Source organism: Cyprinus carpio, chromosome B11 (genome assembly GCF_018340385.1).
Source record: "Cyprinus carpio isolate SPL01 chromosome B11, ASM1834038v1, whole genome shotgun sequence".
NCBI lineage: Eukaryota > Metazoa > Chordata > Actinopteri > Cypriniformes > Cyprinidae > Cyprinus > Cyprinus carpio.
Genome location: NC_056607.1, coordinates 16,774,273 through 16,788,512, shown reverse-complemented (window position 1 = coordinate 16,788,512; position 14,240 = coordinate 16,774,273). Strand labels below are relative to the sequence as shown.

At 36.2% G+C, this 14,240-nt stretch overlaps 1 protein-coding gene across 2 annotated transcripts in view; it reads left to right on the top strand.

The window, feature by feature from the left end:
- The window catches only part of LOC109085174 (forkhead box protein P4), a 123,538-nt gene extending 109,614 nt beyond the window's left edge, over window positions 1-13,924 (top strand). For both annotated transcript variants that reach the window (XM_042734257.1, XM_042734256.1), the window contains exons 12-18: window positions 554-755; window positions 860-936; window positions 1,194-1,295; window positions 6,445-6,566; window positions 7,925-7,991; window positions 10,949-11,121; window positions 12,025-13,924. In XM_042734257.1, the coding sequence (XP_042590191.1) occupies window positions 554-755; window positions 860-936; window positions 1,194-1,295; window positions 6,445-6,566; window positions 7,925-7,991; window positions 10,949-11,121; window positions 12,025-12,172 (891 nt within the window). In that variant the 3' untranslated portion in view covers window positions 12,173-13,924. The remainder of the gene's footprint in view (window positions 1-553; window positions 756-859; window positions 937-1,193; window positions 1,296-6,444; window positions 6,567-7,924; window positions 7,992-10,948; window positions 11,122-12,024) is intronic.
- The last annotated feature ends 316 nt before the right edge of the window (window positions 13,925-14,240 follow it).

Genomic DNA, 14,240 nt, shown 5'->3' with positions numbered 1-14,240 from the left:
TAATAATCATTTTATATATCGAATGCAATACAATTTTTCTTCTTCCCAAACATAACTTTTCAAGTTTTAATGCATTTTTTTTCTTTATTTACTTGAATCATACACGTATAAAAGCTTATAAATGTATGAAATGTGACAATTACAAATACACTGCAAATATAATTAATAGTATTATGTATTATAAATATGTTATTATTTATAGTAAATTATTTGTTTTATATATTAGATATATTATTGTAAAATATAAATACATAAATTAATATTATTATTATTATTATTATTATTATTATAACAAATTCCATCATTAATGTAATTGGATAATAAACATTTAGGTTTTTGGAGTGAATTTCAATGTTGTGTATACTCTTAAAAATAAAGGTTCTTTATTGGCATCGATGGTTCTATAAATAAATAAATGCAGCCTTGATAAGCATGAGCGCCACCTTTTGAAAAAATTGAAACCTTTTGAATGGTGATATGATATGCTGTGAACTAATTTTGATTGGTCGTTTTTATTGTAAATACGTTTTCACTTTTGTTTCCTCCCATTTAGCTGAACCTGGCCTCTACCATGTCACTGTCAAAAAGAGAAACTGAGGGGTTTCCTGAGGGCTTGCCTCATCCCCCCACCTCTGCCGCAACTCCCATCACCCCCATGAGGCAGGGACCCTCCGTCATCAGCTCCTCCAGCCTGCACGGAGTCGGGCACATCCGTCGGCGCAACTCCGACAAGTTCTGCACCCCTATCGCTTCAGGTTAGCATCCCCCCACATAAAATCTAGAAAAGCTGAACTTACTCTTTATATCACTTCATACAACACTGAAATAGATATGAAATAATTGTGTCTGTCCGTTACAGAACTTGCACAGAATTGTGAATTCTACAAAAATGCTGATGTCAGGCCTCCATTCACCTACGCCTCCCTCATACGACACGTAAGTCTGTATGATGTTGAGATCTGGACTGTGCGCTCTGTGCTCCTCATGAGCAGAGTTCAGAGGTGTGTGCTGGTAACTAAGGATTTATGCGCATCTCTTAGCTCAGTGTCAGTCATGCTGAAACGTGTGGCGCTATCCATAATGCACTGCCTGCCTGTCTGGAAACAGTCCATCAGTTAATGTCTTACTAATAACAGCCTCTTGACACTTGCTCACTTTCTCTCTTCCGTTCTCTCTTGGCTTTATTCAACCAGGCCATTCTGGAAGCCCCTGACCGACAGCTGACTCTAAACGAGATCTATAACTGGTTTACACGAATGTTTGCCTATTTCAGGAGAAACACAGCAACATGGAAGGTAATGTCCCATCAAGTGAAAAATTCAATACATTTTGCACAATAATACTTGAAGTACTACTTGTTAACGTTCCAATTCATCGCAATGGCAGGTGCTTGGCTACCGCAGGGAACTACCTGATGGTTTACACACCTTACCGTTGAAAAGTTTGGGCTCAGTAAAATTTATACTTTTAATCAGCAAGGATGCATTCAATTGATTATAAGTGATAGTAATAATATTACAAAAGATTTCTATTTCAAATAAACACTGTTCTTTTGAACTTTCTATTAATCAAATAATCCTGAAATTACAGTTTCCACAAAAATATTAAGGAGCACAGCTGTTTTCAACATACCATTTTTAATAATAATTTCTTTCAATTAAATAAGCAAATTAGAATGATTTCTGACGGATCATATGACTCTGAAGACTGGAGTAATGACTTCTGAAAATTCAGCTTTGCCATCACTGGAATAAATTACATTTAAAAAAATATTATAACAGAAAAAAAGTTACTTACAATTTTTATCATATTTCACAATATTGCAGTTTTTAATGTATTTTTAAATGAAAAAAGTCATCTTTGAAATTCATTTGAAAAACTTGGAAATCTTGTGATTCATATATTGCTTATAAAAATCAAAATACACTGCTAATTTCAAATGGCTAGTAATATAAGAATTTGCTTACCAGCTTAACCCTGACCCATGGTTTTGCACCACTAAAGCCAAGCTATCAAATTCACCAAAAAAAACACCAAACAAAAAACCATTAAACAAAATACTAAATATAATTCTTCAGTTATATTTAATTTATTATAAAATATATATTTAATTTATTTATTTACTTTTCAGTTCAGTTTTTTACATTTTTATTATAAACTCTATTTGGATAGTTTTGTGAATATTTTATCTCGCATCATCTCAACAGTCCTTTATACCATAGGAAACTACCAGTCTACAGCAATGCTTGCCTTCTAGCAATGAGGCAAGAGGGTCCTTCTTTTATAAGTCTCACAGAGATAAAAACAGAGCAACAGACACAGCCCATTGTTCAAAACGACCCAAACAACAATAAATCCACCCTTCGTGCCAAGGGGTACAGCGGGTACAACAGAGATACGGCCTTCTGTAGAGTTCCAATAACAGTGAGGTTATTAATGACGCCTGGCATCACCCAGACAGCCAAGTTACGACCTGGCCATTCCCAGATCAGTTTTTCTTTGTTTTTTTGGTGTCCTGATGTGCTCTCCTTATTGTTTTGATTGTGTTATGTGGCGTCGGCCTGCCTAATGGTGTTTGGTAGATGGGAGCAGGAAGTTCAAGTCTGACTCATTCGAGATTTCCTTTGCACTCCGTACTATAACTTTCACTAAAAAGTGACAAAATCCCCCATTTCAGTTATGCATAAATCAGTAAATTGGCTGTCTACTGTGTGTATGCATACACCAACACAGTCTGTGGTTATCAGTCAATGGGCACGTAGCATTGTAACTCTTATCAGACAGTTTAATTTGAACCGGTTGATTAGCATGCGCCCCGCTGGTCCACAGCCGGTTCTGTATCAGCTCAGCATCTCCTGACCATCTCCGACATGCCACATTCCACTGGATCTCGCCACAGCTGCTGTCATCCCTCTTTCCTTGTCCACCTGTATGTTTTGACCCTAAGCTTTGATGCCCAATCAGCTGCTTTTACCACATGACACTCTGTCTTGCCACCCGAGGTGAGCAGAGCCGATACCAGACATCAACGAATGCATGAAGGCATAATATAAAGATAACACTTCAAGTCAAACTTTATTGATAAGGCAAAAAAACAGAAGCTGATAAAAAATAAATTAAATTCAAAACTTCCTCTTATTTAAAAAAAATAGTATTAGTAATAATAATATTTAATATATATTAATAGTGTACGCATTATAAATTATTAATAAAAATTAAGTAGTATACATTTTTTATTTTAAAAATGTAATAATAATATTTGTAACTTTTTTTAAAATATCTAAACACCTTTATACCTTCACATTTTATTAAGTAATAATAAGAATGATTAATATTAATAATAGTAGTAATGATGCTGCTAATAATACAATTTAATTTAATTACAATTAAATGAGGTAATTAATCAAATAAAATTAATAATAGTAATAAAAAACTCTATAACATGGTTAACTCATGTAAAGTTACTTTTATGATATTTTAATTATTATTCTTAATCATTATTTACTTCATCTTCAACATAATCATAAGTTTTACTTAACCTAGTTTAACTTTTATCTTACCTTTATGAAATTTATCCTCCAGTCACCTCTCTCTCTCTCTCTCTCTCTCTCTCTCTCTCTGTCTTTTTTCTGTTCAAAGTGAAGAGCGGCCATTAAAGGCCTGGGCCGCCCATGTAACCATCCCATTTAGCGGGCCATCTCCCCATCACCCTGCTTAGCCATTAGTTCGCCCCTCAGAAAGATGTGCTAATACATCCCTCCCGTCCTCCCCCTCCCTGTGTGGACTAGAAGCTTGGCAAGGTGCTGTCAGGCCAGAGAGGAAATGGACACCGCAAAGAGTAGCTCGCTTCCTGTCAGTCAGTTTTCTCATTAGCCATTCACGTGGCCTATAGCCTGGAGCCTGGGCTGAGGAGGTGCTGCTCCACATTCAGCCAACACTGGCCCAAGGCTCATTTGTGTGCCTGAGCCTCTGGAGGAGAGGAAGTAGGGAGAGAATCGGAGAAGGTGAGGTGAGAGAGGGACCAAAGGAGGCTGAGGGCATCGAGACAGAACAGCGGGCTAATAGTCTTGAACCGCAGCGGCACCCAGGAGCAGTTAGTGAGCTTAGCCAGTGAGAGTTGAGAGGAAGGAGGTGAAAGTGGCAGGAATATCTTTAACAACTCATTTCACTTTTATGAAATTAACAATTAATGGATCCGTCTACTTTTCCTCCACCAGAGCCAGATCTTTTTTCCCCCTTCCTATAGTACCTTTTTACACTCTCTTTCTTCTTTTTATTTTAATAACTGCACGTTCTCACTTGTCTTCCTCTCTTGCCAGTCATTTGGCCCGGTATTAAATATAGAAATGGAGATGCATGTTCTCCGGTGCTCTTAATGGCCATCTATATTTCATGAAAAGTTAGGTCCGGAGAGCAGAGGAAGTCATTGATCAGTTAGAGGGCAGCTTTTATTCACAAGATGAACATCAGCTGGGTCATTCTGCAAAACTGCTGCTATTTGTGTCCCTCGTAGACTTAAGTGTAGAGCTGATGCTAACTTTTAGTAATTGCAACGTTCCCTTAATTTTCTTATCATTTATTTTGATAAAAAGCAAATGTGTGGCACTATAAAGATTTTAAGTTTTTGAAAGAACTCTTTTATGCTCACCAATGCATCTTTTGTTTGAACAAAAATACAGTAAAAAAAATAATGTGAAATATTATTACAACAGTTTTTATTTTAATATATTCAAAATGTAATTAAAATCTATGATGGCAAAACTAATTTTTATCATTAATACTCCTGTCTTAATGTCGCATGATTCTTCAGAAATCATTCTAATATGCTGATTTGCTGCTAAAAAAAAAAAGTCATAGTATTATCAATGTTGAAAACAGTTGTGCTGCTTAATATTTTTGTGGAAATGGCTAGAAAAAAAATTTCCAGGATTTTTTGATGGATGGAAGGTTTGAGTGTGTTTATTTGAAATGGTAATGTTTTGTAACATCATTTTTTTTTTTTTGATCAGTTTGATGCATCATTGCTGAATAAAAAGTAAATTTCAACTTTTGAACTATAGTGTGTATAATACAAAATATGCATTTTTATATAAATTTTTAAGTAAAGGGCTGTTCTATTAATGCAATTTATCAACACCTCAATGCATTATTGTCTAATAGGAGGTTTAAAATCACAAAGTAATTTATCAATCAGGAAAAGAATGACACAGCTATAAATGCCGATTTCTCAGCACTCCTTTGTCTCATACACACCTCCTAAAAAAAGTATTTTGTAATAATCTTAATATCCGGTTTCACGCTGAACTGCTGAACACAGTTTCAAGCTGTACATTACATTTACTGTCACTGTTCATTTCTAAGCTAAAATGGTGGCCTTAGTGTCGTCCCTCTTCATGTGGACGCCGTCACCAAAGGAACCGAGATGCCTTTGACATCCGCATCAAGCGTGCCATCTTTCTAATATAGCTGCCACCCCTCCAGTCACTCATTCACGCATACACACACACACAGCGAGGTGGGAATTTTGTTTATGTCTGCAAAGGCTGACCCCCTTTAAATTGCTGCTAATGTTTTAACTGGAAGAATTAGTCTTTCATCACGGATGGGAATGCAAATAAAATCGGTGAGGTGGCAGGCTGAAATTGGGGTCATACTCATTTGCAAAACTAAGCATCATCGCTCCTGCACGGGGAAATTTAATTCAAAGGAGGGAGGCCTCGCCTGATTATGGCACTTGTAATTATGGTTAGGAGTGATTCCGGCATCAGCAGTCCCTCCCTCATGGATTCAGGAAAAAAAAAAAGAGTGCGTCGGAAAAAATACACAGGATTTAATTATACACGAATTAAAATTGGTAATGAAATTGGGCATGAACAAACTACAAATAGCAGATGAAAAGGAAGGGGCCTCCCTTGGGGGTGTTATTCTAGATAGTGGCTGATTAGTGAAATTTAAAATAAAAAAGCAGGGGGTGGGTTTGCTGATGGTGGAGGGGGGATAGTGCGCATCGTTTCTTATTTTTTTGCGTTCAAAGATGGAGTTTTTTTTTACTCCCCACTGTTATGATGGTGTGGCACCACATTGTCACTTCCCCTCAGTAGAATGTGCACTTAATTGGTTGTGTGTCTGTGAGATGGTGCGGGCGGGAGGGGGACGGGTTCGAGATGGAGAGATATGCTCAGTCGATACGTCCCTGTCTGAGCCGTACAATCTTTTGTGCTCATCATCACGTGCTCTCTTTTAATTAGAAAGCAGGTATAAGATTTATGCCATTATTAAAGGCTGTTTATATCAGGCCGCGGTATAATTGCGTTTTCAGCAATGACAGCGACTCGGTCGCGATTCTGCTTAAGATACCAAGAGCGTTGAGTCGTGGCTGGAACGGGAGACTGACTACTACTTTTTGCTCTCTTGTCTTCTCTATGTCCCGTCGCTGTTACCCAGAATGCTGTGCGCCATAACCTGAGCCTGCACAAGTGCTTTGTGCGGGTCGAGAATGTCAAGGGTGCTGTTTGGACCGTGGACGAAGTGGAATACCAAAAGAGGAGACCACCAAAGATGACCGGGTATGTAGACTCAAGACTGGTCACCTTTAAAGTGATAGTTGACCCACAGATTAAAATTCTTGTTCCGATAATTACATTAAATTTTGTACCTTTTTCAGGCATACTGTATAATTAAAATGAATGGGGACATTTACAGTAAAATAAATGGCAGCTGTGGTTTTCAGAAATTCACTTTTAAAAAAAGTAGGGTGACAATAATAAGATATCACTTATATTTTAATAAGTGATATAATGTTAATATGCCTCTATTCAGAGGCATGGCCTATAATCGTATTTAGATTGGCCATACTGTACACACAAAGACAAAATGTAACACAAAACACCCTAATGTACATTACTGATAACAAACAAAAAGAAACAAAATTATTTATACAAAATATAATGTGATGCATCACACAGGGACCTCTGGGGCTGTCCTTTTACTGGTTTTACAAAATATATGACAATTCATAGTTTTTCCTTTTTTTTATTAATGTTTTTTTTTTTTTTTTTTTTTTTACATTGTAGCCAAACCAGAATATAATTACTACTCGCTAATGATCTTCACCTTGTAAGTTGCATCAAGTTTGACGTGAAGAATGACGTTTGATGTCAAATAGTTGTGCCACCACTCTTGGCTTTCTTTAACTTTACAGACTGAAACAGGAGCCTGTTTGAAGTCATACTAGTCGCAATAACCTGTGAAACACCGGATTAAAACAACACTTTTTAAGTGAAGGCTATTTATTGAGCAGAAGTCCCAAAAACAGGCTTTATTGCTGTAGCAAAAGTGTAAGCTTGTAGGTCTGCTCTGTAAGTGGGGCTATAATCATTATTGGCATGTATGATTACCCTAATGGGCTTCCCATCATTACCCTATTACTGACTCTCTAGTCAAAAGCACAAAGGTCTCTTTTGTGCCTCGCCTGCTTGTGTTTGGCAGTGCGTGCATGTGTGTTTGTGCGCCTGTGTATTTTTTCCGTCTGTGTCTACACTGTTTAGGGTACATTGTGAGCAGATGCACAGCAGAAAAGCGTGCCTGCTTGCATTTGTACAAACAGATGTTACACGCCGTCTCAAACTCTGCCAGGGAGACAACGGCAAATTACCCAGCCGGCGGCCTGTGCGCCAGATTTCAGCCCTGTAGCGCACCAACACAAAAGCGAACAAACAGTAGTGTGTGTGCAGTATATGCTGTGTCAGAATGCATGTGTTACTCTCCATTGTTTAACTTTTCTATTTATCTCTTGTAAATAGAATAGTGCCTCAGCATCACTCACTTGTTAGCTATCTTTTAACAACATGCACTCTGGTCAGATGTGTTTTGTTGTAATCCACACATGTACTTAATCACCCTCTCTCTTTCTTTTCTTTCTCAGAAGTCCCACTCTCGTGAAGAATATCATTTCTGGGCTGGGATTTGGCTCTCTGAATGCCAGCTATCAGGTGAGTGCCTTCATTACATCAAATAGACACCTTTATGCATTCATCAATGAAAATGGATAAATGTAGCCCGATATATTAAAATGTAGATTTTGAAACTATCACAAATAACCTTTTTTTTTAATTATTATAAAATGTGTTTATTTATAAATATAGTATTTGTATTTATTATTTATTTATATGGTTTAATATTTATTTTGTGTTGAGCAAGCCATAGTGACTCATATGTGAGTGAATCATTCTATTGAGTTGGTTCATCATTGAATCTTTTGATTGTCTGATTTGTAAATGAATCTTTTAAGCTGTCTGAAACCAGTTAAGAGTCTAGACTAAATGATTCATTAACAAATCAGTCTGAATTAGAATTGGCATGGAAAATATCTTTAACATCATGAAAATTTCTAAATATGACTACATTTTTCTAGAGCTCAGAAATATTTTGTCTGCTAAACATTAAAATTAGATCTGATATGTGAACGAATCATTATTTTCAGTTTATTTCAATTGGTCTAAATAGTTCATGAGTGAATCTTTCTGAATGAGTAAAGTAGTTATAAACGACTGGAAAATTAATTCCTCAGAAAGTGTGGGAATCATGCACGGATCAGGCCAGATCAAGCACACAAGGGCGCTGATAATAATTTCCTCTTCTAATTAGCTACTTCTCCCAAACCTCCTCCATTCTCCTCCCTCCAGCGCACACGCGCTCCCAGCCAGCCATATGTGATTTATAGCATCAAATATTTGTCAATGAAGGTCACAGAATAAAATTAGTGTCTGTCCTAGAAAATCCATCTGAAACCCACGGTGTCACCGCGACTCTCGTTCTGAGCTTTCGGAGCCTGGCTCTGTGTTTCCGTGTTTGTGTGTGTGTTTTTCCCAAGAACGTTGTGTGACGAGACAGAGATGGATCTGGGAGGTTAGCCTTTGTGCTTGAGTCCTGGTCTGGGTGTGTGAGCGTGTGTGGCGCTCTGTCAGGTCTGTGCCCATCCATCTCCTCACAGGACAAGCAGTGTCAGCGCCTGACAAACAAACAGCCCAGCTAATCACGGGCCAACACACACACACACACACTTCCAGCAGCCTGGCCCAGTTTGTCCCGCTCTGACCCCGCAGGCCATCTCTATGGAAATGGAACTGCTCATCCTAAAAAGGCCGCACATAAACTAGCCTTTAACAAAAGAGCAGACACACAGTGGAGATCTCTGGCGTGCACAACATCGCCCTACCAGAGTGTGAGAGAACTTTGGCGCTCTGCTGTTTACCATTTGTAATCCTCAAGTGTGTTTTAGTCTACATTTTAAAAGTGATTCAACCTGGCCATCTCATTAAACAGGCATTAAGCATGTTTACCTGTTAGATCTGTCTGTTTTTGCCAAAATTGTAGGTGGCTTCCAATTAATTATAGTTAAAGGGTAAAAAATTGCCCTTATTTGGTTCGCATCCTATAAACCTTGTGTGACCCTGATCATCTTTCTCGCCACCACCCAGTCTCCACAGAATCAGAATGGATTTCGTTTCTCTTCTCCCTCTCTCTCTGTTGCTCTTTCTATTGCTCTTTCTTTCTCTCGGTGGCATATTTTGGGCAGTCACTACTGTTTGAATTGGCATGGGTACCACATAAAAATTTCAGTTCAAATCATTTTCCGTTCCACCTTTCCTCATGCAAAATTATCCTTATGCATAGTTGTTTATGTAGATTTGTACTGTATGTAATACGAATGTAACATTTACTTACATGGATTTGCCATTACTTCTGCCTTGGATCTTTAAGGGTTTTTTTTTTTTTTTTTTTAAAGCAGTTTATAGTAAAATACTTATGTGTCTATAAAGCCAGTCTGAGTGTGCAATGTAGTCAACAGAAAATATGGATTTAAAAAAAGTAATAATAATAAAAATAACGTAAAAAATTTACAACGTAGTTCTAAATAATAATTCAAAGATGAATGATGCAATGAATTATTATATATTTAGAATTATCATAAATAATATTCTTTAAGTCATCATTAAATTAATTTTTTACTTAATATAATATATATATATATATATATATATATATATATATATATATATATATATATATATATATATATATATATATCTAATATGATAATATATAAAATTAAGGTTGCACTTTATTTTGTGTCATTATACATTAAAGTATTGAGTAATATTAATTAACCACATGTACGTACTATATAGTTAGGTTTAGGGTTCGGCTTAGGGTTACTTGCATGTAATTATGCATAATTCATTGTTATTATAATAGTAATTACTTGTAACATGTAACATGTAACAAAGACACATTAAAACAAAGTGTTACCAAAATTCAAATTAAGTGAAGGAATTTTACTAGGGTTTTTTTTTTTTTTTGGATCCCACTGTAAATGTCACTATCTTCTATTACAGTTTTTACTTATTTTCCCCCTTTAAATAAACAACAAAAAAAAAAGTTTAGGAAAAAATTAAATAAAGCCTTACCAAACAATATAACAATACTTTAATGTATTTCATATAGTAATGAGTGTTGGAGATGAGCTCATGTGTAACAGCAGTGTTTCTGGTTATTTTAGCAAGCAGTCAGGTCTATTGTATGGAAGCGAGGAGACCCCTAGTGGTGACACAAACTAACCTGCTGCACCACTGCTGCTAGATGTCTCTTAAAACACACAGATTACATCTATCCAGTCAGCACATTTATCATTTAGTTATTAATATAAATGTAAAATCAATAAATATACACTGTTGTCTGTGTAACTGTGGCACCAGAGGGCTTTGTGCTTGATTACACCTTGCATTCATCTTCCTCAACTTACATACAGTATGACAATATTTTCATTACAGTGACCTTTCAGATAACTGTAATGTCAACAGTGCCTTATGATTTTACAGCAACATAGCCATCACTGCATCTCTCTTAACTTTTGAGAAATCTAAATACTTTCAAACTGTGTGTGCAGGCTGCACTTGCGGAGAGCAGTCTTGGTCTTCTGAACAGCACCACCCTGATGAACAACAGCACAGGTGCGAGCCTCAACATGCTGCACATCGGCCACGATGATGTCAGCAGCACTGTTGAACAAGTCAACAGTAACGGCAGCTGCAGCCCTGGCCTTTCTCCACAGCAGTATGGGTAAGACTAGTCAACTCCCGGCTGACTAATTACTAGTGCCTTGATATATAGGGTGTATTTCTAATGAAAATTCAATGCACTGTCATTCCAAAGTTTGAGATTTTTAAGATTTTTAAAAATGTTTTTGTCACTTTGGTTCACCAAGAAACATTTATTTGATCCAAAAATACAACAAAGACCATATTATTGTGAAATAATATTACCATTCAAAATAATTGTTTTCTCTTTTAATATATAAAGAGTTTCTTTGGTAACTCAGTGTTTTTTTTTTTTTTTTACATTTTTAAAGAATAGTTTTTTATGCTGTTATCATGTTTTTATTTTCGAAAGTTACCTGTTTTTGCAATTTTTTACTTAATCAAAATAAACCAAGTGCAGTTTGATTGAGATTAATTGGAATGCACAATGAAAAAACATGATTTTCGAAAGTTACCTGTTTTTGCAAATTCATATCTTTAAAATGCATTTTACTTTTGTGATGCAAAACTGAATTTTCAGCAGCCATTACTCCAGTCTTCAGTGGCACACGATCCTTCACAAATCATTCTAATATGCTAACGTGGTGCTAAAGAAACATTTCTTTTTATTAATAGTTTTTAAAACAGTGAATATTAATATTACTGCCCAATATTTTTTGTGGAAACCATCATTCCAAAAAAAAATAAAAAAATTCTTTGGTGAATAGAAAGTTCAAAACTTTTGAAATAGAAGACTTTTGTAACATTATAAATATATTTAATAAACATTTTTAATTCTTATTGAATTATAAATGATTAAAAATGTATCTACATTTATAGTAGTATTTTCTATATTTGAAAGCATTTTAACCATATTTTAAAAATTACATGTTTATCATGCTTCTGTAATCTCAGACTGACTTTTTGCACGTTATTTCTGTTTCAGACACCAAATCCATGTGAAGGAGGAGCCAGCTGAGATGGAGGAGGACAGCAGACCCATGTCCCTTATGGCATCTGTCACTCAAAACCTGAGCATGCCCGGTGATGAGCGCGACATGGAGGAGGAGCTTCCCACAGAGGAGCTGGAGTAGGAGGAAGGCTTGATGGAGGCGGAGCTCACTGGCCCTGTCCCTCCCTCCCTCATATTCAAGATGTTCAAGATCAAGTGAGAAACAAAGATTTAAAAAATCAACTACAACTTCAAAAACCAAAACAGGGTTAGACCTCATCAGTTCACAATCCAAAAACACATTTTCCCCCCTTAATTTTTGTGTCTTTTGTCAGTACCCTCAAAAAGGCCCTTTGAGCAGCTGTGCATTGTGTCCTCCTGTTTTCTGAAACATGGTCTGATAGAAGCACGGACCACTGTATCTAAAGCTACTGAGGGAAACCTAACATCAGTATACAAGCTTAGTACAAGATTTCTTTACTTTAAGTGTTTTTTTTTTTTTTTTTTGCTCTAATTTTTGTTCTTTGGGCCTGAGAACACTGCTTTTCTATGGGAAAAATACACAACGGAAAGATGTTTGAAAAAAGATGACAAACACACATCTTTAGAATGACTTCTGATTTCAACCGGATTTTTGTACTTGTTCAAGGGGATGCTGCAAGACTCAGTAACTTTTTGCGGTCACACAGATAAGTTCACCACTCACGACAAAAGCAAAGACTGAAAGAAAATGAGCTGAAAGACTGGTGACGGCACCCTTGGCCACCTGACCAACCCTTTTTTTTTGTCTCCCTTACATGATTGGACTAGAGAAATGGGGAGCACGTTCTGGCTCGAGGCAATGTTAGCCTCTGATCAGATGCTTGCGCTGTCCCTATCTTTATCTGATGGAATCTGCAAGAATCTTCCCAATGGTGTTTTTCCCCCTTGCTCTTTGTCAGACTAAATGTAGAAAATGTTGCTACCCCCAAAAAAGGCATATTTCAGGAAAAGGAACTTTTTGGCTGTTGTTCTCCTGTGGTGCTGTTATGACAGCCAGACTGACACGAGGCTTGTGGAGGACCGGCTCAGAGACTCTATTGACTGTATCGTTGATTATAATATGTGTGCAGTAGCTTTCGATTTCGTTTTACTTTCATAGTCATTTATTTCTAAAGGATCAACATTTTTCATTGTGATGTAATTCAACTATTATGTCTTCTGTTAATGATTGTTTTGTTTTGCTTTTAAAATTCTCTCATCATTCCAAAAAGGGGTTACATTTGGGAGAGAAGTTCCAAAATCCTTTATTCTACAAACTCCACTCCAAAAGTCCAAAATGTCCTAGTATTGGTTCACGAGTATTGAGGATAGCACTTAGCATTAAGTGAAACCTTCCACAGATGATATATAATGTGAAATACCAACAAAACCACTCAAACATTTCTATAGCAGAGAGAAGCTGAAACTGAAGAGACAGAGGTGGAATACACATTGCAGTGCTCCCTGTAAGATCCTGGAGGAAAAAAAAAGAAAAAAAAAATCTCTCTTATTTTTTCACAAATTTGCTTTATTTGTTCATTTATTTTGAAATTTTAGATCTTATTTTCCCAGATTTGCGCCATTTACTTTGTTCGTTTTAGAATTTTCTGTTGTAGCCAATTGATATCAGCTGCGATACAAAATATTGCTTTAAGGTAAAAGATAACAAGGTCACAGAATACCTCAGACCACAGTGTTTGCCCCCTCACGCTGTTATTACAAAGGGGATTTGTACTGTGGCTAACCAACACGGTGACTCTCTCATTATCAGTTCAAAGTTCTATAGTTACTAGATATATAAAAGTTATTTGCAATTCACTGTGTGAGTAGAAAGTGTCTGATTAGCATGTGAGATTTTGCTTTCGCTGAACTACAAAAAAAAAAAAAATACAAACAAAAAAAAAAACGTTTCTCAGTAGTGCCATGCCAAATTCCGAGTTTTAATTTAATATATGTTGCTTTTTTAGTTTTTTCCCCATTTTACTTTTGTTACAGGTAACCAAAGAGATATTTAGTAAACCAAAAACTCTTTTTTATTTATAATTTTCTTCTTCCTAAAGAACTGGCCAAAACAACACAAATGCGTCATTTGAATATTTAATTTACCTTTTTTCCAGTTTAATCATTTGTTTTTTGACTTACACTATAGAGCATTCCAAAAACCAAAGTGTAAAATGCAAATGCTTTTT